The 22,859-nt window shown below is 34.5% G+C and overlaps 1 protein-coding gene across 2 annotated transcripts in view; it reads right to left on the bottom strand.

The window, feature by feature from the left end:
- The window catches only part of LOC127863277 (tyrosine-protein phosphatase non-receptor type substrate 1-like), a 52,236-nt gene that overhangs the window by 3,660 nt on the left and 25,717 nt on the right, over window positions 1–22,859 (bottom strand). Inside the window, exons 3-8 of one of the 2 annotated variants that reach the window (XM_052402688.1) lie at window positions 18,228–18,599; window positions 17,500–17,781; window positions 4,885–4,998; window positions 3,780–3,893; window positions 3,090–3,111; window positions 1,957–2,053 (exon numbers count right to left, since the gene is read on the bottom strand). In XM_052402688.1, coding sequence (XP_052258648.1) covers window positions 1,957–2,053; window positions 3,090–3,111; window positions 3,780–3,893; window positions 4,885–4,998; window positions 17,500–17,781; window positions 18,228–18,599 — 1,001 coding nt within the window. The remainder of the gene's footprint in view (window positions 1–1,956; window positions 2,054–3,089; window positions 3,112–3,779; window positions 3,894–4,884; window positions 4,999–17,499; window positions 17,782–18,227; window positions 18,600–22,859) is intronic. The other variant, XM_052402689.1, reaches the window with a different exon arrangement.

Genomic DNA, 22,859 nt, shown 5'->3' with positions numbered 1-22,859 from the left:
AAAGCATAATATGATACTAAACATTGTCCCCCTTAGAATTCTGTAATAATACCATAAATGAGACAACAAACTTATTTTAAAAACAAGGGACAACATCGTCACAAAACCAGGTTTTCAATTTGAAAAAAAGTCTGATAAAGGGAGACAACTCAAACTGAACTGATTGTTCAAAGTTAGCCCCCTTGTTTAAAAAAAAATCTATTTTTAGTCGTGGAGACTTTGACCTTGGAGATACATGTATTGACGTAATTCTTTCGTGCGACACACCGTCCAATGATGGTTAACAAATGTGCCAAATGATTTTTAAATCTCACAATGAATGACATACAGTGAAAACCCTCTTTACGACCAACTCGGTATTCCGACCAACTCGCTAAGTCGACCACCATTTTTCAGTCCCGATTTTTTTCTTCTCTATTTCAATGGTCGTTACACTCACTCATCCGACCAACCCGCTAATCCGCTATTACGACCAATTTAATCAGTACCAATAATCGATATTGTTCTTAATTGACACCCGCCAAAGGACCAGTAATTTTCACACCTTACTTAATCTGGTGTTGTGGTACTTTCGGGCTTGTGTACGAAGCCATTGTGACCCAATTAACCTCAATTAACGACAACGGTTTTTGGCATCGATTTGCGACACAGGTGTTAGATTTTCGGCACTTGTTATTATTTTTAACTCTTGATTGACAATTAGCTATTATTATCGAGTCTTTGATGGGTAAATTGGTAGTTGTTTGGTACATACTTTAAAGATTAAATACGGCGAATAATTTAACAGTTAGGATATTTGAGTAACATGATTTTGTTCGTGATGGATATAAAAACCGACCTGTATACCATATCGTTATTCAAAATGGATAAGCGTAAACGGAAAGAGTTGTCTTTAAAAGAAAAAATTGATTTGATCAAAGCGAGTGATGGGAGATCTCAACGGCAGTTGGCCGATTTATTCGGCATTGGAAAGACTCAGGTTCAATCAATTCTAAAAAGAAAAGCTGAATTTTTAGACGGCTATGAACAGAACCAAGGCAACGAGAGAAAAAGGCTGTGTACCAGATCACCGGTTGATAACATAAACACTCTCATGTGGGAGTGGTTTAAGACAGCCAGGTCACAGGGTATGATCATGTGCATGTACATGTATTTTCACTTCTTGTATGAAAAGCTTTGTACAATGTATAAATGTATAAATACAATGTATCAACTGATGACTGTTATATTGTATGCAAAAAGATTAAAGTTCATTGAATATTTATGTTGTTGTAATTATATGTACAATGTATCAACTGATGACTGTTATATTGTATGCAAAAAGATTAAAGTTCATTGAATATTTATGTTGTTGTAATTATATGTCCATCAAATTCATGAAATCTCATAATTAAGACCACCTCGCTATTAAGACCACTTTTCAAAAGTCCCACAAGTGGTCTTAATAGCGAGGTTTCACTGTAGTTATGGCCCGGACAAGGTCATTTACTTAGTATGGCCATTTTTGACCTTTGAACTCAAAGTGTGACCTTGACCTTGGAGATATCAACATTATTCTTTCGCGTGACACACTGTCTAATAATGGTGAACAAATGTGGCAAATGATTATAAAATCTCACTATGAGCAACAAAGTTATGGCCCGGACAAGCTTGTTCCGCCTGCAAGCCCTGCCGCCCGCCGACATTCGCCAATCTAATAACCAATTTTTTTTTCTTCAGAAAACCTGGTTAACAAATGATGATTAGGTTACCATTACTTTAAGATACAAAACATATTGATGTATCGGTATGTCAAATTCATAGACCGGAATCTTACATTCAAAATAAATAGATACACTTTGTCCAACAAAGCAAAGATTGCAAGTGCTAGTGAAGTCAATGTCCTGAATCAAAACTGACCAATTAAGATGGGACAATGTTAATCAATTTATGTCAGATGAAACTAGCGATACTTACGTTGTTGAAGCTGGAGTTGAGAGCCATGTTGTTGCGCAGGTTGTTCTCAGAGGAGACCAGGTCCGGCCTGTTACCAAATGTATTAAGACCTTGATTACTGAAAACACGGGGAGGGGAGGGTCATACTAACACATGTCCAATTAATTATGAGAATATGCTGTATATTATATGAGCAGTGTCATTTGAAAATGGGTCTTAAGCCATATGGAACCTTCGAGCTCCAGACTTGCCTGCATAATCACGCAGTCATGTCAGGAGCTATGCTGTGACCTATGAAGTCATGCTTGGTTTTGTGGTCTTATAAGGCACATGCTGTAAGACCCATTTTCGCATCACGCAGGAAGTACATATATAGTGCATTACACAAGGACTGGTGCAGTAGCAGTACAGAAACACTCACACATTCTACCCCTCAGAGTACATCAATATATACTGTATTCTAGATATTCCAAGAAACCAGTTTTGTCACTATTCAGACTAACCCATGAACAAACTACACCTAAAATTTATGTATTTACACACTGGTAATTTTGTGTGTGCGTGTCAAATTTGGGGCCTAAATTCAGAACATTTTCTAGTCTCAAATATTACATTTTTTTCCCGTTGGACTGCAACAACCAATTAAAAGTTGCAAACAATATTTTTACTCTTAAAATGTAAGTTCATCTTTCCAATCAGCTCTTAGAGTTGAACCTTAGCAAATATTGGGAAAAAACAAGCTTTTTTTCTATTTACATTAATTGTTCACTTATTCCAAATTTTACTCCAATCAGTGTTGTTTCGTTGGAAATCCAAAAGGCACCCAAAAGTTGATAGTAAAGGGGTTTGAATAGACAAGGAAAGGGCAAAAGCAAGGAATTCAATGTTATACAAAACAACATATTTGTCATATAAAATACCATAAAGCTACCATACCACTTAATCTAAATATCATTATTAAGTATAAGATAACACAGAAGATTGATGTAAAGACAGTTTCTTTTCATCGTTACAGTGTTATTTCTTCTTTTTTTCCAAATAGAAATACAAAAAGCACTATATTTAAAGACTTTCAAAGATACCACAAGCAAACATTTCTTCATTTATGCTTGATGGATTTATCTTGGTACAAAATCAAAATGACTTCTACTTACTTTCTAGGTTTCTCTGACGGTTCTGAAAAATAATCACAAGAAATATTTATTATAGATACAAGCACTAACTAAAACTACTTTCAAAACAAGTAATAACAGTTGATTAAGGTAATGATGATAATCACCAGAAAAAAATAATTTATTAAAACCAAGTAAAGGACAATAATTTAAATGAATCAATTGAAATACCCTTAAGAGTCTATAAAACAACACAGCCAGCTGTTATTGCATAAGCAGAGGTGGTACTCATGTAAAACCAAGATGGCGACGACCATGCTAAGACATGTATTTTTCGCCGTTTTATGCCCTTTATTACTTTTATTAATAGTTTAAATGATGCTCACTTTCCAGCCATATCGGCATCAAAGTGATTAGTGTTTATATCAAGTTAATATTCTCTCTATATCTTGACTTTACTTGCTGCAAAATTTCTTAGCAGCGAGTAAAGAAGAGATAAAGAGCAAACATAAATACGAAATAAAGGCTACTCACTTTCTTGCTTAAATGGCTCAAAAGTGAACAGCATTTAAACAATACAATACAAGTAATAAAGGGTATAAAATATTACCCTTTATAAATTTAAGAGCCAAATATAAGAGCTTTCACATTGTGAATCCACGAAATGTCAAAATTAATGATTCGACAGTAACTGAAATGTAGTAAGCAAGTGCATTATAATCATTTACACACCTTCTATCTCCTTGGGTTTTTTATTCTTGCGAATACAGCACACAACGATAATGATGATGATAATGAGGGCTGCACATCCAATGACACCTCCTATTATGGCTCCAGTGTTAGAATCTGAAAAGAAAGTTTCACACTATGATTTAATTTGTAATGATAAACTGCTTATAATACCCTTTAATTATTTTCATCTGTGTTTAACCCTTTTCTACTTAAATACTTATTTGGACGCATTTGTAGTCCCTTAGAAAGTTAAATAATTAAAGACCTTTCTTACTGTATTAAAGATTTAGAGGCTTCATTTCAGACCCTTAGATACTGATGAGCAGCAAACAACATAAAACCTGAACAGACTGCAAGTTACTCACAGGCTGTTCTGGTTTTATAATGTGTTTACATAGCCATTTAAACTTTGTTTTATGATGTTTGCACATAGCCATTTTAACTTTGCTTCTGAGTGGGAAAGGGTAAAATCATATACCCTGGTATTTATTATATTATGTGCAATTTTCCGGACAAATCTTGAGCGTTTCACTTTTTTTTTGTTAATAAATTAAAAACCTTTCATAGTCTTAAATCTGTTTAATAAGATAAATAAAGAAAATTGTTCATAGTGGTAAATTAGTAAATACTTTTATCATACATATCTTTGAATAATATGTTATTTATAAAAAAAAACTGGTGTTTCTTGTATTATTATTGTGCTGTCAACTTGAGGTGATCTTGCAATAACTTAACCAAAATATTGACATTTCAAGTTTATCACATTACAGACGTATGTTAATCAGTTATTGGCAGTAACTACATGCTCTTGACAGACATTCCATGACCCCACCTTGCTATGCCTTCGCAGTCTGATGCCTGTATGAGGCGGTCAGCAAAGGCTTATTAGGGATGACACTTTTGGCTTTAAATGTATTTTTGTTTAAAGGAAGTCTCATCTTATTTAAAATCCAATTAACGGGAAAGTGTTGTCCCTGATTAGCCTGTGCAATGTGCACAGGCTATTCTTGGACGGCACTTTGCGCACCTTCATTAAGCCAATTTTTCTCAGACCAAGGCTCAATTGATATTAGTATTTTGTGTGGAAATTTGCTTTCTTATTTACCTGTATTATTTTTGCCACCTGTACTTGGATCTGTTACTGGTGACCCTGAGGCGGGCCGGGTACCTGTGGTGGAAGGAGTTGTTGGTGTTGTGGGGGCCGGCGTTGTCCTCTCCACTACCAACAGATAGACAGATCACCCTTACATGCCAAGGCCTTACTGAATTTACTGGTTACCCTGGTTACCAGGTCTTGATGTTTGAATTTTGGCTGTGTTGTGAATAATTGTGTGAATGTCTTTAATGAATGCTTGCTTCACATTAATACCCAGAGAGTGACATTCAACACCCCTTCACATACACCTTATAAAAATGATTTTATTGCATATATATATAAAAAACAGCAGGTCCGTTATAATTCATGCGAGAATAAATATGGTAGAATGGAAACATTAATTGCAGGTTATTTATTCAGGACAATAATTCATTAAATGTTCAACATGATTTAGTAATTGGTAAATCTCTGAATTTAATACAATAAGTATTTAAACTAATAAATATGAAAAAAGTAAGTGACAATATAGGGTTGTACATTTTTAAAATTATTAATTATTGTATTAGTATCATGAAAAATCTTAAGAGTATTCAAACTTAGTTTTCCAGAATTTTATAGGTAAGTAGAAAAATTACTTTATTTATGTCATATTCAAAAATGGAAAATATCACATAGATGTTATACTGTATTCACTGAATCTACATCATGATTCAGATTTTCTAGTCTGATTACTACTCCGAGAGCATTCATGTGACCTTTCTCTGAAACTAACAACTGGAAAATGGACTCTAGTGTGCCTGAATAAGGTTTTCAACACAACGGAAATCAATATCTCTTAAAATAAACAAGAGCACCGCCTTGCGGGTGCAGACCGCTCATCTATTTTCTTTTTAAAGGTGAAGGGACTCTCATTTTCAATCACAAAGGAGGGAGGGGTGGAGTGAAGAGCGGTGCATTGTGTGGGGGTGTGGACATTTATAACATTTTCTTCCAAAAATGCGAAAAAAATGAAAAAAAAATCGGGGGGGGGGGGGGGGGGGGGGGGGGGAATTCTTGGGTGCGATGGTTGGACGGTATTTCAAACATAAAATAATAAAAATAAATAAAAATTGGGGGGGGGGTGAGGTGGGGGGGTATAGTGTGAGGGTGTGGTGGTAATTTGTGAGATGATCTTAAAAAAAAAAAAAAAAAAAATAGGGGGGGGGGGGGATTCGGGTGGGGGGAGGGGGGTTGGGGGGGGGGATTCTTGGGTGCTATGGTTGGACGGTATTTCAAACATAAAATAATCAAAATAAAAAGTTTTGTTTTTAACCGTTTAAAAAAAAAATTGGGGAGGGGGTGGGGTGGGTGGGGGGTATAGTGTGAGGATGTGGTGGTCATTTGTGAGATGATCTTAAAAAAAAAAAAAAAAAAAAAAAAAAAAAAAAATAGGGGGGGGGGGGTTGGGGGGGGGGCACGGGCGATGGTTTGGGTGGAGTCTATTGTGGTATGTCAGGTAAGAGTAGTTTTGTCAAAGTATCAATCAAATCTAATCATAAATAAAGAAGTTATGGCAATTTTAGAGAAATTTAATAATTTGACCTTGAGAGTCAAGGTCATTCAAAGGTCAAGGTAAAATTCAACTTGCCGGGTACAGTAACCTCATGATAGCATGAAAGTATTTGAAGTTTGAAAGCAATAGCCTTGATACTTAAAAAGTAAAGTGGATCGAAACACAAAATTTAACCATATATTCAAAGTTACTAAGTCAAAAAAGGGCCATAATTCCGTAAAAATGACATCCAGAGTTATGCAACTTGTCCTTTTACTGTACCCTTATGATAGTTTGCAAGTGTTCCAAGTATGAAAGCAATATCTATGATACTTTAGGGGTAAAGTGGACCAAAACACAAAACTTAACCAAACTTTCAATTTTCTAAGTATAAAGGGCCCATAATTCCGTCCAAATGCCAGTCAGAGTTACATAACTTTGCCTGCACAGTCCCCTTACGGTAGTGAGTAAGTGTTGCAAGTATGAAAGCAATAGCTTTGATACTTAAGGAATAAAATGGACCTTAACACAAAACTTAACCAAAATTTTCAATTTTCTAAGTATAAAAAGGGCACATAATTCTGTCAAAATGCACGCCAGAGTTATCTAACTTTGCCTGCCCAGTCCCCTTATGATAGTAAGTAAGTGTACCAAGTTTGAATGCAATAGCATTGATACTTTCTGAAAAAAGTGGACCTAAACGCAAAACTTAACCAAAATTTTCAATTTTCTAAGTATAAAAAGGGCACATAATTCAGTCAAAATGCACGCCAGAGTTATCTAACTTTGCCTGCCCAGTCCCCTCATGATAGTAAGTAAGTGTACCAAGTTTAAATGCAATAGCATTGATACTTTCTGAGAAAAGTGGACCAAAACGCAAAACTTAACCGGACGCCGACGCAGACGCCGACGCGGACGCCAAGGTGATGACAATAGCTCATAATTTTTTTTCAAAAAATAGATGAGATTAAAATGATGCAATAATGCCCCGATATCAGGGCTGTGGGGGAATTTCCAAATCCAGATTGACATCCATAAAATATTAACATATTTTGAGTTAAAACAGACCTTTGAGGCAATATGACATTTTATCACATGCTATACCCTGTTTCCCATGTAATACAACCATTACATTTTTTTTTTATTACACATGTGTAATACAACATGTGTAAGCATTTTCATTGGCTTAGTTTTCCTTTATTGACCAATCGCATTTTGTTATTTTGCTGCAATGCGTCAAATGACGTCACGAAATGTAAACAACATTCGGGATTTATCATAATGTTTGCGTAAATATTTATTTAATTTGCACATTTAAAAGCATGTGATAAAAAAGATCTGACACTCGTTGTCATATCATACCATATTTTATTAAACTCATCCAGGAAATTCGTAAGTAAGCTCGCCAAAGGCTCGCTTACTAACAAAATTCCTGAACTTGTTTAATTAAATTTTGGTAAGATATGACAACTTGTGCCATATACTATATATACCAATATATGGTCTTCATTGCTGTTTACCTATGGAAATATTTTGAGTCAGTCTCTCTGTATTACTGTGTACATGTATGTAACATGAGATCATGAGTTTGTGTGAAAAAAATAAATTATTGAAATGAATGTTGTATGATGGGGATAATAATGAAATAGCAGGAGGTTAAAACAATAAAGATGGAGACAGCTATACTAGCTCAGGACATGCACATATACCTGTTCATGCAATAACCATAATTATATCACAGTAACCATAGCAATACTTTGGATGCAAATAAACAATTGGCGAAATATACAGGCATTCAAATATATAACAAGGCCCCTAAATTTCTACTGTTAAATAAGCAACCTCGACATTTTAAAATTTCTGAAAACATATATTTAAGCATGCATTCTATAGTAAACATGCAACACTTAATCTGCATGCACAGTTGTATTGCTACCTTATCTAAATATACTACATGTGTGTACCTTATAGCTTATATGCTGGCATAATTATGCAATAATTACAGTTTTAATTTTTTATTACAAACAAGGAGATAGCACCTAATCTAGTTTTTCGGCGTAAGCTGAATAAGCCAGCTTTTCACCCTGACTTGACCTTTGTAAGTGTCCAATAATACTCAAATAAAATTTCCCGCGGCTAGGTACTAATGAATACACTTCATTTATTCCATTGGCTGATTTGAGTATAACACCAGAACATTGGAAACATATCCGCGTCTTTGTAACACTGTTTTACTGCATGAAACAATTTTATCTCTAATGAAAAGGCCCAATAGATAGAACAGTTTTACAATCAATTTTCGACATAAATACAGTTTGTGCGTTCACCTTTTATTTTCAGAGAATTACCAGCGCAAAAGCGTTTAACTAAAGGCTATGTTGTCATATTTAGTACTTACTTGCATTGCATTTCAACCCGCGAGGTTTCGGGTCAATACGCGGTCATTTTGTGAAAGTCAGAGTTTATATACAGTTCATCACCGGTGTTCGCAAAAGGGGTTGCGATCATTGTGTCTTACTGACAATAACGTAGTGACTGTAATGCATTGCATTCCAATCCGCAAGGTATCAAGGTCAGTTTGCGGTCAGTTGCAGAAATCTTTATATAAACGCCGTCTCGTAAACTTTGTGCACTTGAAGTCTGTTTTGATCAGAAAGATACTAAATAAAGATATTCGGCGATATTATTGTGGTATGTCAATCATCGATTTTTAATATGGTTTCAAAATTTGCATGATAAGGACCAATTTTGATAAAATTAATTAGAAATATTTATCCATTTAGACCAGTTTATTAAGCATGACCACAATAATTCGCTATACTATAATTATGCAATTAAATAAGATTCGAGTATTGCCGGCTGACCTATATGCACTCGTTTATTTTCATGTTTCTTGTGTTTTTCTATTCTGTAAATATAGATATCTGAGTAATAATATCACATAAAGCAAAATAAGCCACGAAATCTGGCGCAACACCCCGTAATTGATTTGCTTATGATGTAGCTAACAACTGCGCAGAAAAAAGGCATCCGCTACTTTTTATCTCATAGAGATAACTTTTGATCGTTCATAAACATCGACCACAATCAACGCCGTATATCTTTTTTAAAGATATTTCTTGTTTTGAATGTGTTACTCTACACAACCGTTAGACACTGTTTTACGCGTTAGAACTTTTCAAGGGCATGATTATAACATCTTATAAAAAAAGTCTTATAAAACTTGTTAAAGGAAAAACACTGACATATTTTGATCATTGTTGCTAGCCCTTGTCACTTTGAGCAAAACAAATTAGTATCTTTCCCCTTCATGTCGTATTTTCATGTTGTACAACAACCCTCCAGTCATTTTCTTGTTCACGATACTGTTACACCATTATCACCCCTCTGGTGCCCCATTACAGCCAAGCGTGGGCCATGTCACATGCTAGACTGGTTTTTCAATACACCTTTTCTGTTCAACAAAGGCTGGATGGACTGTGCAAACTAAATTGGGAGTTAAATAACCTCCCCATCTATATTAGACTGCTGTATTTAATGCTACTTTAAATACAACCAGTCAGCTGTTAAAATATTATGTTTAAAATATAAAACAGCTTTATAAATGCAAAATTAAATAGAATCAGCCAGCTGTTAAAATATAATGTACAGGATATGTTACAGCTAAACCATTACACTTTGTAAACAACCTTTTGAATTTAGTGCTCATTTAACATTTTGTTAACCAAGAGCATACAGTAGCCATCAATAAATCCATGTTAAGCCATATGCAAACATCAAAAACTGCTTTATCATAATGTTGAAGTGTTTTTTAACCTCTTTCAAGGATTCAATGATATAGCTTACACTGACGACCCTGATGTTTGAACATTTATCAGCATACAACTAACAATATCAGTAAATTAAATATGGGGCCTTGCACAATTAATACCTTACCAAGACCTAGATACTTTGGTAAAGCTTTACCCTCATGTTTAAAGCATTCAAATGAAGGCCGCGAATCTTTCAATGGCATCTGAATACATCCAATTTCGAAACTGACACCAACCATTGAAATGGGTGTTACCACAAAAACGTCATTGCTAATTATCATCCAGGGAGATTGGATTTCACTTGGGGTCGCCTTATTGTCTGTTTAAATTGAAACAATGACAGTTTGTTTACTGTTCACTATTTACATAATAATTACAAACATAGTGCAAAACCAATTTGAGGGAGAATCATCCTTGTGAGGTTAGCAATCAGTTGGACCAGTTCCAACATGCACAATTAATTTATAATTTATGTTGAATTGCTTGCAAACATTCTCAAAATTTACAGTAAAACATGCGAAGGTTTTATAGAAAGATATTGATCGGCAAAATGCAGTCTTTGTAAAAGTTTACAGAATTATCAATTCATGTAATATGAAGTAGCACACTCAACAATTCTATTGACCACAAATGTGAAGACTTCCTGTATGACAAATGATTAAGTTGTCACAGGTTTGAGCAAAAAAGTGCTGATTCATGGTAAAATATCTGTAAATTTGTTCACTATCCCACTTAATATTTACAGTTCTAAACCAGATATAGACATTAAAGCGGGTATATACGATTTTGTCAAATATTTATGAATTTATATAAAATGTGTAAACTTATTATATATATATTTCAATATAAATTAAAATAAAAGTTAAGAAGAACATGTGTCGAAAAATGCGAAATAGGCCAGATATTTAATTCTGAAATTGAAAACGGCTGAACAGCCGAATTCCCCAGCATGTATATCATACATGTACGATGTGAATCTAAACTTAGTTTAACGGTTTATTTGAATTTCTGCAACAATATCTATTCATACGACACACGAACACTAACTCCAATCCTAATACAAAGACGAATGCTTGGGTTATTGTAGGAAAATATGTTTGTCACAATCGGCTCAGGCCGCTTATTTGTCTTTGCTGCATTTTATGAAAGACGGCTTTAATGTATAATTTTTCTTGTCTATTTTGTGTCATCATTTGCAGTAAATACAGTTTAACTATTTTAACAGGTGAAGTTTAAGCATAAGGGCTATTGCTATAAGCAGAATTATATTAATTAACATTTATTCAGAATTAACTTCATTTTAAGTGTCAAAGAAAACAACAGTATTTTACCATAATAACACAGATCAGTATTTGATGTGAAATTCCTTTCACCAAAAAATCATGCAAGCCAAAATATGCTCTGAATTGTAATTGTTAGTGAATTATGATATAATAAGAACATAAATTATTAGACAGTGTAGTATCACTTCAGTTCTTGCATCATTTATTGTGTCCTGTCTTTGATAATAAATTATCTATTTAACCATGCATTTAATTTGTTCAACAGGCTCTGATTAAAGATAAAACAATTTGTTTATAGTTGATCATAGATTTGAGATTCAAATGGTTAACTTGGTAAATAATAATAATAATAGCATTATTCTTGCAGTCTGGCTTTGGTTAACATGACAGTATTGTTTAAAACATACAATTAATTTATAATTAACACAAATTTTTACATAGAAACAGAATATCTTGCGTTTATCAAGTGGGTACTAAAAACTGATTTCAGTCAAGTGAGTCATATCTAAGAATCATAATGTAAAACTTATCTACTTGCTACATAATAATAATGCTTGCAATTCTGTAATATGTTAACTATGAACACAGATAAATTCACTTACGCAATAAAGAAAATATTTGTGCTTAATAAATACAGACATTCAACATGCTATCATAACATTTAACATGCACAACAACATGCAAAACAAGACAAACATTTGCAAAAACATAACAACATAAACTGTTAGAAATGAATGCCAAATGTCCTGATGATATTTTTGAAACTTATATTTGTTTAATTTCATTTTAAATGTTAAATGCACCATTGCCTAAAACTCAATCTTAAACTCAAACCTTGCAGCAAAACATAAGTTAACTTGAGCTCTACTCTTTGTGGCATGTAGACCTAATGCAATATTGTGGTAACCAAAAACGGATGTAATCTGAGACAAGTACAAACCAAACATGGAGGGGTTATGTTAAAAAGCGATTAGAATGTAAAGCAAGAGGTCTAGGCACGATTCACAAGATGTAATTGAATGTTGTATTCTGTAGCCATAAAGGCTATGATATGTAAATTAACATAATGAAGGGTTTGTTAACTTCGGTTTCTTGACAAATTTTAAATGCACAATGTTCATTATAGCAATTCTTGAAATTTTATGAATTTACATACGGAAAATATATTATAATGTTAATCTAAAAGGGGTGATTAGTATCTGAATTTTGAAATGATAAATGCTTTTGAAATCTAAATCATTCTAAGCTTTTTATGAGTATTATTCATAGAATTGTATGATACATTGAAATTTAATAGATAATTTTTGTTAAAGGAATACTATGGTCAATGCATCTTGATCAAATTTAATTGCAGCAGTCATGAACTTAAATACTATCTGCATTTTGTCAAAATACTATCTGCATTTTGTCAAGAACTAATAAAGCAACTGCATTGAACCTAGCAAAATCAAACACAACATAATAAATACTATTAAGAGGAAAGGAATGGATAAAACATGCTGTTAATAAAGCACTAGCAAAGCAAAAATGAGGATGAGAACCCAAGTGTGGAAAGTATTCAATTTATTTGAAAAAGATGGAAAAATGAAAAGATGGATAAGATTGACCTGACTTCTAACATACAAGAAACCGTCGGAGAATGGTGATGCTTCCCAAAGTTTTTTTTGGTCACAATATTGCACTACATATTCAGATAAAAGGAAACATCTTGAGGGGCATAACTTTGGACAAAATAATACGATGGATGGTTTAGCAACTTAAAAATTTCAAAGGGCCATAACTCTCTAAATAAATCATCTATCCAGAACCCACTAATAACATGCGCATCTCCTCAAGGTAGTTAAGCTTCCCATAATGCTTCATTGTATTCCAGTCAGTAGTTGGGGAGAAATAGCCCGGACAAGAATTGCACTATATGTACAGTTAATGGAAAATTTCAAAGGGCCATAACTCTGTGAAAAATCATCCGACCAGAACCAGCTGATAATATGCACATCCCCTCTTGGTAGTGAAGCTTCCCATAAAAAAATAATTGAATTCCGGTCATTAATTGCTGAGAAATAGCCCGGACAAGAATTGCACTATATGTACAGTTAATGGAAAATTGCAAAGGGCCATAACTCTGTGAAAAATCATCTGACCAGAACACGCTGATAACATGCACATCTCCTCTTGGCAGTGAAGCTCCCCATAAAGTTTCAATGAATTCCGGTCATTAGTTGCTGAGAAATACCGGATAGCCCTGACAAAAATTGTGCACAGACGGACGGACACACGGACGGACAGACGAAGCGACGACTATATGCTCGCCCAAAATTTTTTGGGGGAGCATAAAAATTCATTTAATAAATGAATGAAAACATAAAAAATAGCTTATAAAAGAAACAGAAAATTAGGACTTAATGTCTCAGAGCCTTGTTTTCTTAATACCTTGAACTAATGTACAACTGGCATTGACATCTTAAGTGAGTCCTTACACAAACACTGGGACATTTGGAAAATGTCTTTCAAAGTAAAATAGTGTTACCATTTTAATGATAATGTTTCTTATCACTACATGTTTGTGACAATGCACTCAATTTGAAAAGATAGATAACGACAAAACCAAACTTTAGAATCTAAAGCTCTTCAAGTTTATGTTCCACAACTGAATACACAGTTGGAGTCAATGTGAGATTTATGGTTATCAAATGCTGAAAACCTAAGTTTTATTATAATTATCATTGGCAAACAGGTCAAAAACAAATCTATCATACTTCACTGTGTTGACATTTTGATAACAAAAATAGCAAAACTGGTACAGGCATTTGCTACAATGGTTCTCCAACTAACTTTCAAAATTAAGAATTGATCAATAGTCAATTATAATGTAGTCTTTTTTTTGCCATCCCGTTGTTAATATAATTAAATTTTATCAATTAAATATTGATTCAATCTAAAGGGTATAAGGAAAGCAGTGTGTTTGGTTTAAGGACTACAGAATAAGGATAGATATATAAAAGGAATTTAAACAAGACCATTGCCAACCAATAAAAGTCCCCTACCAGTGAAACACCACCATTTTCAGCAATATTTCTAGTCTATTTGTTGCCATAGCAACCAAAATTCTTGACATAGGAATAAAATGAAATGACGTGCATAATCTGCATATTGCCTTCTGTCCATGTTTCAAGTTTCATTAAAAAATATGACGAACTTTTAAAGTTATCACAGGATCCAGAAAAGTGAGACAGACTGACAGACACACAGAGTACAAACCATAAGTCCCCTCCGGTGAACGGTGGGGGACTAAAAAATGACACCTTTAAATGCATAAATAATTTCCGAATTAAACCAGATGTGAGATTTTGTTAACACCAGTTCTTCTTAAAAGCAAATAAACTTAGTACTTTGGTACTTTATTCCCCCAAAACACAGCATGCATTTCTTATGTATACTCATTTGTTATTTACTGCCACCACTTTGTATATATACTGTTGTATTCATAAACTACATTGACAGTTTATATTTGGTGGAAAAAGTTCCAATCAATTCAGTTAAGCTGTAGTATAAATTTTAATAAAGCAAGTATTTATATTTAAAGTGTCTAGAAGAGTTGGTATTTTGGAAAGTTTATTATACCAAAGGTTTAACCTGTTAATTAAAAGTTGTTTGTGAATGACTATCTTCAATTATAATATATTAATATCATTGGTAATAAATTAACTGCCTTCAGTTAGTTGAAATATTTTCCTTTCACCAAACAATTAATGGTCTTCCTGTTACAATTTAAAGGTATCATCTCATTAGGTCTAATAAAGTAAGAAATATGATAGTCATAAGAGAAAACAAGAGTGCCAAACTGTCACAAGATACGCCCGTTTGAAGGTTTTGGACGACTTGATAACTTTACCATGACCCATTTTGAACTTGACCTACATATCATCTAGACAAAACTTCTGACCAAATTTGGTGAAGATCAGATGAAAACTACTTCAATTAGAAAGCGGACACCATGCTAATTGCTTGAAATGCACTAAGTGACCTCGTGATCTAGTTTTTGACCCAGCATGACCCATATTTGAACTTGACCTAGATATTGTCTAGTCACAACGTCTGACCAAATTTGGTGAAGATTGGATGAAAACTACTTCAATTAGAGAGCGGACACCATGCTAAATGCTTGAAATGCACTAAGTGACCCTGTGACCTAGTTTTTGACCCTGCATGACCCAGATTCCAACTTGACCTAGATATTGTCTAGATACAATTTCTGACCAAGTATGGTGATTATCTGATGAAAACTACTTCTATTACAGAGCGGACACCATGCTAAATGCTTGAAATGCACTAAGTGACCCAGTGACCTAGTTTTTGACCCGGCATGACCCATATTCAAACTTGACCTAGATATTGTCCAGATACAACTTCTGACCAAGTTTGGTGAAGATCAGATAAAAACTACTCAGTAAGAGAGCGGAAACCATGCTAAATGCTTGAAATTTAATAAGTGACCCTGTGACCTAGTTTTTGACCCGGCATAACCCATATTCGAACTTGACCTAGATATTGTCTAGATAAAACTTCTGACCAAGTTTGGTGAAGATCGGATGAAAACTATTTGAATTAGAGAGCGGAAACTGCTGTGGACGCCACCTGCCCGCCGCCAAGGTAAAACTATAATACGTTCCTGTTTTTTTAAACGGGCGTATAAAAAAGAGAAGGGAATAATAAATGAACTAACAATATTATTGATGTTGAAAAAAACCCACTGATTTTATATTGAAAATAAGTGCATTTGATAATTTGGACTTCTAGTTTGAGACAAAACTTCTGTTGTTGTTTTTTAACAAAATGCAGGAATTATCATTCTTAATGTTTATGACCATGCTTTAAATTGGAACGTATATTGTGGTATAGAATGTATATTATTTTGGCATTCAGGTGATTGTCTTTCCATTGGTAGGGAAAACACATACAAACAATTATGGACGACATGACCATCACATGACCATAGATATGTCACATGACTTAATCTATGGTCAGCTGAGTGGTCACATGACCACAGAACAAGTTGTGAGCACAAAGTGAACATAAACAACAAAACTTATCAACATTCAACAAACATGAACAAGCTACATAATATTCCAATAACAAAAAATTATTTTGCTGGTTGGTCAGTCCTGCTTATAAAGAAAAAGACAAGAAGATCTATATGTAAGTCACGCCCTGAGTAAACAAGGTTTAATGCATGTGTATAAAGTATCGTCCCAAGTAAGTCTGTACATAAGTAAGTTCACATAAGAATGTCAAAGAGGAATCTTTCCACTGTCATGGAATTGTTTGTTCAAAGGAAGCCTCTTACAAACACAACTCCCGTCTAGGCAGAAAGTATTGCTTGGATGAGCCTGTGCTAACACTGGCTAGGCTAAACTGAGACGATACTTTATGCACATATTATTAACTCTCCCAGTGCTGGAACCGGATTTTGAAGACCTTTGCAAACAGTTTGGATCCAGATGAGACGCCACAGAACGTGGCGTCTCATCAGGATCCAAACTGTTTGCTATTTTGATAGTATTCTTTGAAAAGAATCAAAGAAAATGCTAATTTAAGAAATTAAGCAGACGACAAATTTCCCAGCATGCAATGGGTTAAGCCCAGTTTTCCCAGAGTGATGCTCATATGGTGTCATTAGTAGTGATAAGTTAGTGTTTTAATTTTAACTGTCAAAGAAGGTAAATTGTTGAATTCTAGTATAACAGAATTTAGCTATATAAGCTATGTGACAAAGCTGACACACTCTATTTAGCAAAGCTTTCTAGAGTTACAAAGATTCAATGTCAGTGCAAAGTTACTTGAGATGTATAATAAACAATCATTAAAGAGGGACCAAATCTAAAACTTTAGTGGGGAACAAGGCAAAACTGAATATTTGTTTACAAAGTAACCAATGATAGTAATCAGTATCATAATTTTCTGTAGAAACTGCCATAAAGAATTTTTTTAACATACTGACCTACAAGTATTTCCGTGCTTGCATTAGTTGTTTGGTTAACACCCTTGATCAGATTGTACGCAACACACGTGTAGACCCCTTTGCTGTTCAAGGTCAGGTTTCGGAGCATCAGCTGGTTTCCCACACCCAACTGGGTCCTATTGGTGTTGTTAGACTCATATGTCCAGTAGTATTCTGGTGCTGGATTGGATGTGGCTGTGCATGACAAGGTAAGTAACGGATCTCCATCTGTGTACTGACTGGCATCTGGAACCTTTCTCAGGCTACTGATCGTCGGTTTGTCTGTAAATTTTATTGAAGTTAAAACATACCACACATTACAGTAGCCATTTTATATACAAGTGGGTTCTTACAAAAGCGGAGTTTGCAAAACTTTATTTTGTTGTTGGATTTTGTTAAAACTGCATTTTACTCAAAGCACAGTGGCCATTTTGACAGGCTGTGCAGATCTTCGCAATTTACCATTATTTACAGCACAAAAGTATGTATCTTGACTTCAAACCTACATAAATCAGAGGAGATTAGCCCATAAATATCCAACAGTGAGTTTCAAACTTGTAAAAATTGTGAAAACTTGAGTTTGATGGTTAGATCTTTTTAATAAGTCAGCATGGCAATAATTTTTTTATATAATAACATCTGTATGTCAAGGGCCCCTCAAATAGTAGTTATAAAAGCCCAGAACTGCCCTTCAATGGACATTGCCAACACAATCATGCAACACTTACACATTACAGCAATCTGCTGTGTCATTTTGTATCCTTGACCTACTGCGTTGAATGGCTGATCCTGGTTCACTGTACATCTCACCACAAACCAGTGCATTTCTTTGGTAAGGGTCAAGGTAAGTGTGGACACTCGTGTTTTGGAACATGTTCTCCCAGCAACAGTAGAATCCTGTGGAGCTCCAGCTGTAGCCTTGCTAGAAACATCCTCTGCTGTTGTGCTTCCATTAAGATAGTAGAACCAAGACAGATTGCCAACTGGGGTATTCCCAACATCCCCTTGACACGTGAAGGTAACTGTGTCACCTTCTACTAGATTTGTTGCAGGGGAAATTGTTATGTTGTTTCTATCTTCACTTCCGAACTGTGGAACAACTGAAACAAGAAGATTTCACTAACAAACGTGTCTTCAAAAGTGTTAACAAGCTTTTTCTTTTATGTGACAAAGATTTTTATAAAAATATAAGCCAGTATAAGACTGATCAGAGATATTATTGGGACAATTGTTCTTAACAAATTTCTGGAAAGGCAATAAATGTTGCCTCTAGAGTGTTCACAAGCTTTTAATTAAATTTGACCTAGTTTTTTACTCCACATAACCCAGTATCGAACTAAGCTGAGAAAACTTAGTGACTTATTTTCTGATCCAGTTTTATGAAGATTGGGACATAAATATGACCTCTACTGGTTAGTGACCTATTAATCGCCCGTACCTATTATTCGCCCACCCCCTTAAAACCAGTCAATGTAACGCTTAATCACGATTTTCTTTGTCACATATTTACAGACGCTTGTTTCATTATAGTTGACAGCAGCAATTAGTTAAAATGCTAGTGTTATAAATAGACAATTGCGATGTTTACAAATTTTGTCGCCATTTAAAGTGACCGCCTCCCGGGGGATATTAATAGCATGCGCATGCTCAGAGAAAATCCCTTACTGAAACCCGACCTGTGTGCTTAGTATATTCGTTTGTCTACTAAATAGAGCAGGTCTAAATTATTTGTCTAACAATCACATATTTTACCACAATCTAAAGAGTTTAACAAGCACACAGTCATGTCTTAAATTATTGTTTTTTAACATTAAAACTCGACACAATTTGATGTTTACATATAGCTGAATTGCTTGCAAAATGTACCTTGTAAACATTTCAAAGAAATAGAAAAAAATCCCATTTAACACTATAAATCCACTGTTTGGATTTTCTCCCTTGAAAAAGATAGTTTTGTTTGATCAAAGTTCAAGTTGCACTGATATTGGAAAACAAGTTATAAGTCTAGTTAACACAAGCAGAAGATGACATATTGCACCATCAAATTAATGTATAAATTACCTCATTTTAACGTTAATGTTAAGAAAAGTTTCATTTAAACTCTTATTTCTTTCTAAATACTCAATTTAATTAAATGTCCGGTAAATACTTATGAACAGTGGAAAATTACCTCCCTTTAATAACCCCATATATATGTACGACCCTCGTACATACCCATGCGCCTATCAAAAATATTTTGTTTATATTCGCTTGTAGATGACAAACCCAGGATGTATCAGTAAATTTTTTATAATATATTTCGTATTATTTAGAAAATTATTTAATGAAACCCCTAAATTTCGACAAAGAAGTACTCGCTAACCAGTACTAAGTACTTAGTGAGGCTTCTTTTCAGTTTGTTTGCATTAGTTTCGATGTGAATTATGCAAACACAGATTGTGTAGGCATCAAATCTCATAATGCAATAATAGAGGAACTGGATTTTAAGAAAACCTTGTTTTTATTAGGTGGGCGAATAATTGGTACAGTTCCAAGCATTTTCTAGGTATATATAGGGGTGTTTTTAAAGTGACAGTACTCGGTTACATTTGTAAGATATTTATAAACAAGAGATGTGTTCGTCAGAAACACAATGCCCCCTATTGCGCCGCTTTTTTTTTACCTTTGACCATACCTTGAAGGATGACCTTGACCTTAAACTTCCACCACTCAAAATGTGCAGCTTCATGAGAACGCCACTTTGAATTTATTTTTTTTACCTTTGACCTTGAAGGATGACCTTGACCTTAAAGGATGAACTTGACCTTGAACTTCCACCACTCAAAATGTGCAGCTTCATGATAACACCGCTTTTATTTTTTATTTATTTTTTACCTTTGACCATGAAGGATGACCTTGACCTTAGAGGATGACCTTGACCTTGAACTTCCCCCACTCAAAATGTGCAGCTTCATGAGAACGCCGCTTTGATTTTTTTTTTTAACCTTTGACCTTGAAGGATGACCTTGACCTTGAAGGATGACCTTGACCTTGAACTTCCCCCACTCAAAATCTGCAGCTTCATGAGAACCCCGCTTTGAATTAAAAAATAAATAATTTGACCTTGAAGGATGAAATTGACCTTGAATGATGACCTTGACCTTGAACTTCCACCACTCAAAATGTGCAGCTTCATGAGAACACCGCTTTGATTTTTTTTGACCTTTGACCTTGAAGGATGACCTTGATTTTGAACTTCCACCACTCAAAATGTGCGCTTCATGAGGTACACATGCATGCCAAATATCAAGTTGCTATCTTCAATATTTAAAAAGTTATGGCCAATGTTAAAGTTTTCGGACGGTCAGACGCCATTTATTCGACATTTGACCTTGAAGGGTGACCTTGACCTTCACCTTTCACCACTCAAAATGTTCAGCTCCATGAGATACACATGCATGCCAAATCAAGTTGCTATCTTCAATAGTGAAAAAGTTATGGCCAATGTTAAAGTTTTTTTCGGACGGACGGACAGACTGACATACACACATACTGACATACACACATACTGACTGACAGACAGTTCAACTGCTATATGCCACCCTTCCGGGGTCATAAAAAGTACTAGAACTGATGTCAGTTGTTAAACATTTTTTCTGCCAAGTTTCAGTAAAATCGATCTCATAAAACACTTGTAAGGCGGTAAAAAGCTCCATTTCCGGGCGAAAATGGGTCGCTAACCAGTAGTGTTCACAAGGATTTTAACATTTGACCTTGGTACCAAGTTTTTGACCCCTCACAACCCCATTTACTAACTTGGCCAAGATATCATTTGCACAAATGTTCTGACCCAGATTCAAACAAAGTTTTATCAAGATAAAATAAATGTTGCCTCTTTAATTTTCACAAGCATTTTATTTTTCTAATATTTGACCTAGTGACTTTGTTTTTATATCTAGTGACCATATTTCGAATGTTGCCATGATTTCTTTTAAAGATTCATTAAGATTGAGCTATTAAAGTTGCCATTTGAGTGTTCACAAGCATTTCTGTTTTTTTACCTTGTGACTCAGTATTAATACCTCCAACTTGGCCAGGATTTAATTTGGACCAAACGTTCTAAACAAGTTTTTATAAAGATTTGGCAATAAATATGGCTTTTAGGGTTCAAAAGCTTTTTCAGGGCCCCAGATAAGCTGCGTATCTGCGTCTTCCCCCTAGTAAAATATTTACAAACCTAAGAAATACAATATTATGCGTATTGAAAACGCAACCAATTCGTCAAATTTGAAGCGTACGATACAATAGCTACGATCGAAAATTCTTTGCTTATTTTCGGTATTTTCTCTTTGAAATTATTATCTTAACACGCAGTGCCCCAGATAAGCTGCGTATCTGCGTTTTCACCCTATTAAAATGTTTAAAAACGCAAAGAAATACAATATCATGCGTATTGAAAACGCAACCGATTTGACTTTTAGGCAAATTTGTCAAATTTGATGCGTACAATACAATAGCTTTGATCGAAAATGCTTTGCTCATTTAGGTATTTTCTCTTTGGAATTATTATCGTTATGCGGCAACGCTTTCATTCAGCAAGCGCATGGATGCAGAGCAGGAAAACAGTCAAAGTTATCCAAACGCTCTGCGGACAAGATTTCATTGTTAAATGACCAAATTATTTAGGACAACATACATGCGTTTTAAATCTGACTTAATCCGTCGTTCAGTGTGCATTTCTTTTAAGCGTCTGTACTTTCAGCTTCTATTACGATGCGAAATAAAAAGTCTAAGAGAGGTCAAAAGACGTCCGCGATTGTTGCGCCAAAATATCAGTCAATCGCAAATGTTTTCGAACCAAGAAAGCAAAAGTCAATACATGTAAGTGCCGACTAATTCCTGTTATCATTTTTTTAAGTTTAAAAATTTATATTATGGAGAGTTTCAAGGATCATAAAATATGTTATGAAACATCAGTTAATAAAAGTTAATGATGATAGTTTATAGTTTTATTGAATCAGTACAAGTGTGCAGCTTCAACAGTAAAGCGGCAATGAATTTACGATATGCAATTTTATATCTCATTTCACCCTATTTCAAGAATGAAATCACCCTATTTTTCAAAATCAATGAGTAAAAACCCTATTTCCCAAATAATTATCTGGGGCACTGAACACAGCAAAACTTTAATTCAGCAAGCCCCTGGATGACGGAGCAGGAAAATAGTCAAAGTTACTTAAATGCTCTGCGGACTAGATTTCATAGTATAATAAAGCATCTGACCAAACTAGAGCTTTGTCACAGACGTGACGAATATCCCCACATTCCGCATTGACACATAATATTTTGCATGTCGTCTTAACAAAAAACAGCAGACACCA

This window comes from Dreissena polymorpha, unplaced genomic scaffold, assembly GCF_020536995.1.
Source record: "Dreissena polymorpha isolate Duluth1 unplaced genomic scaffold, UMN_Dpol_1.0 chrUn004, whole genome shotgun sequence".
NCBI lineage: Eukaryota > Metazoa > Mollusca > Bivalvia > Myida > Dreissenidae > Dreissena > Dreissena polymorpha.
This window is presented reverse-complemented; position numbering and strand designations above follow the sequence as displayed.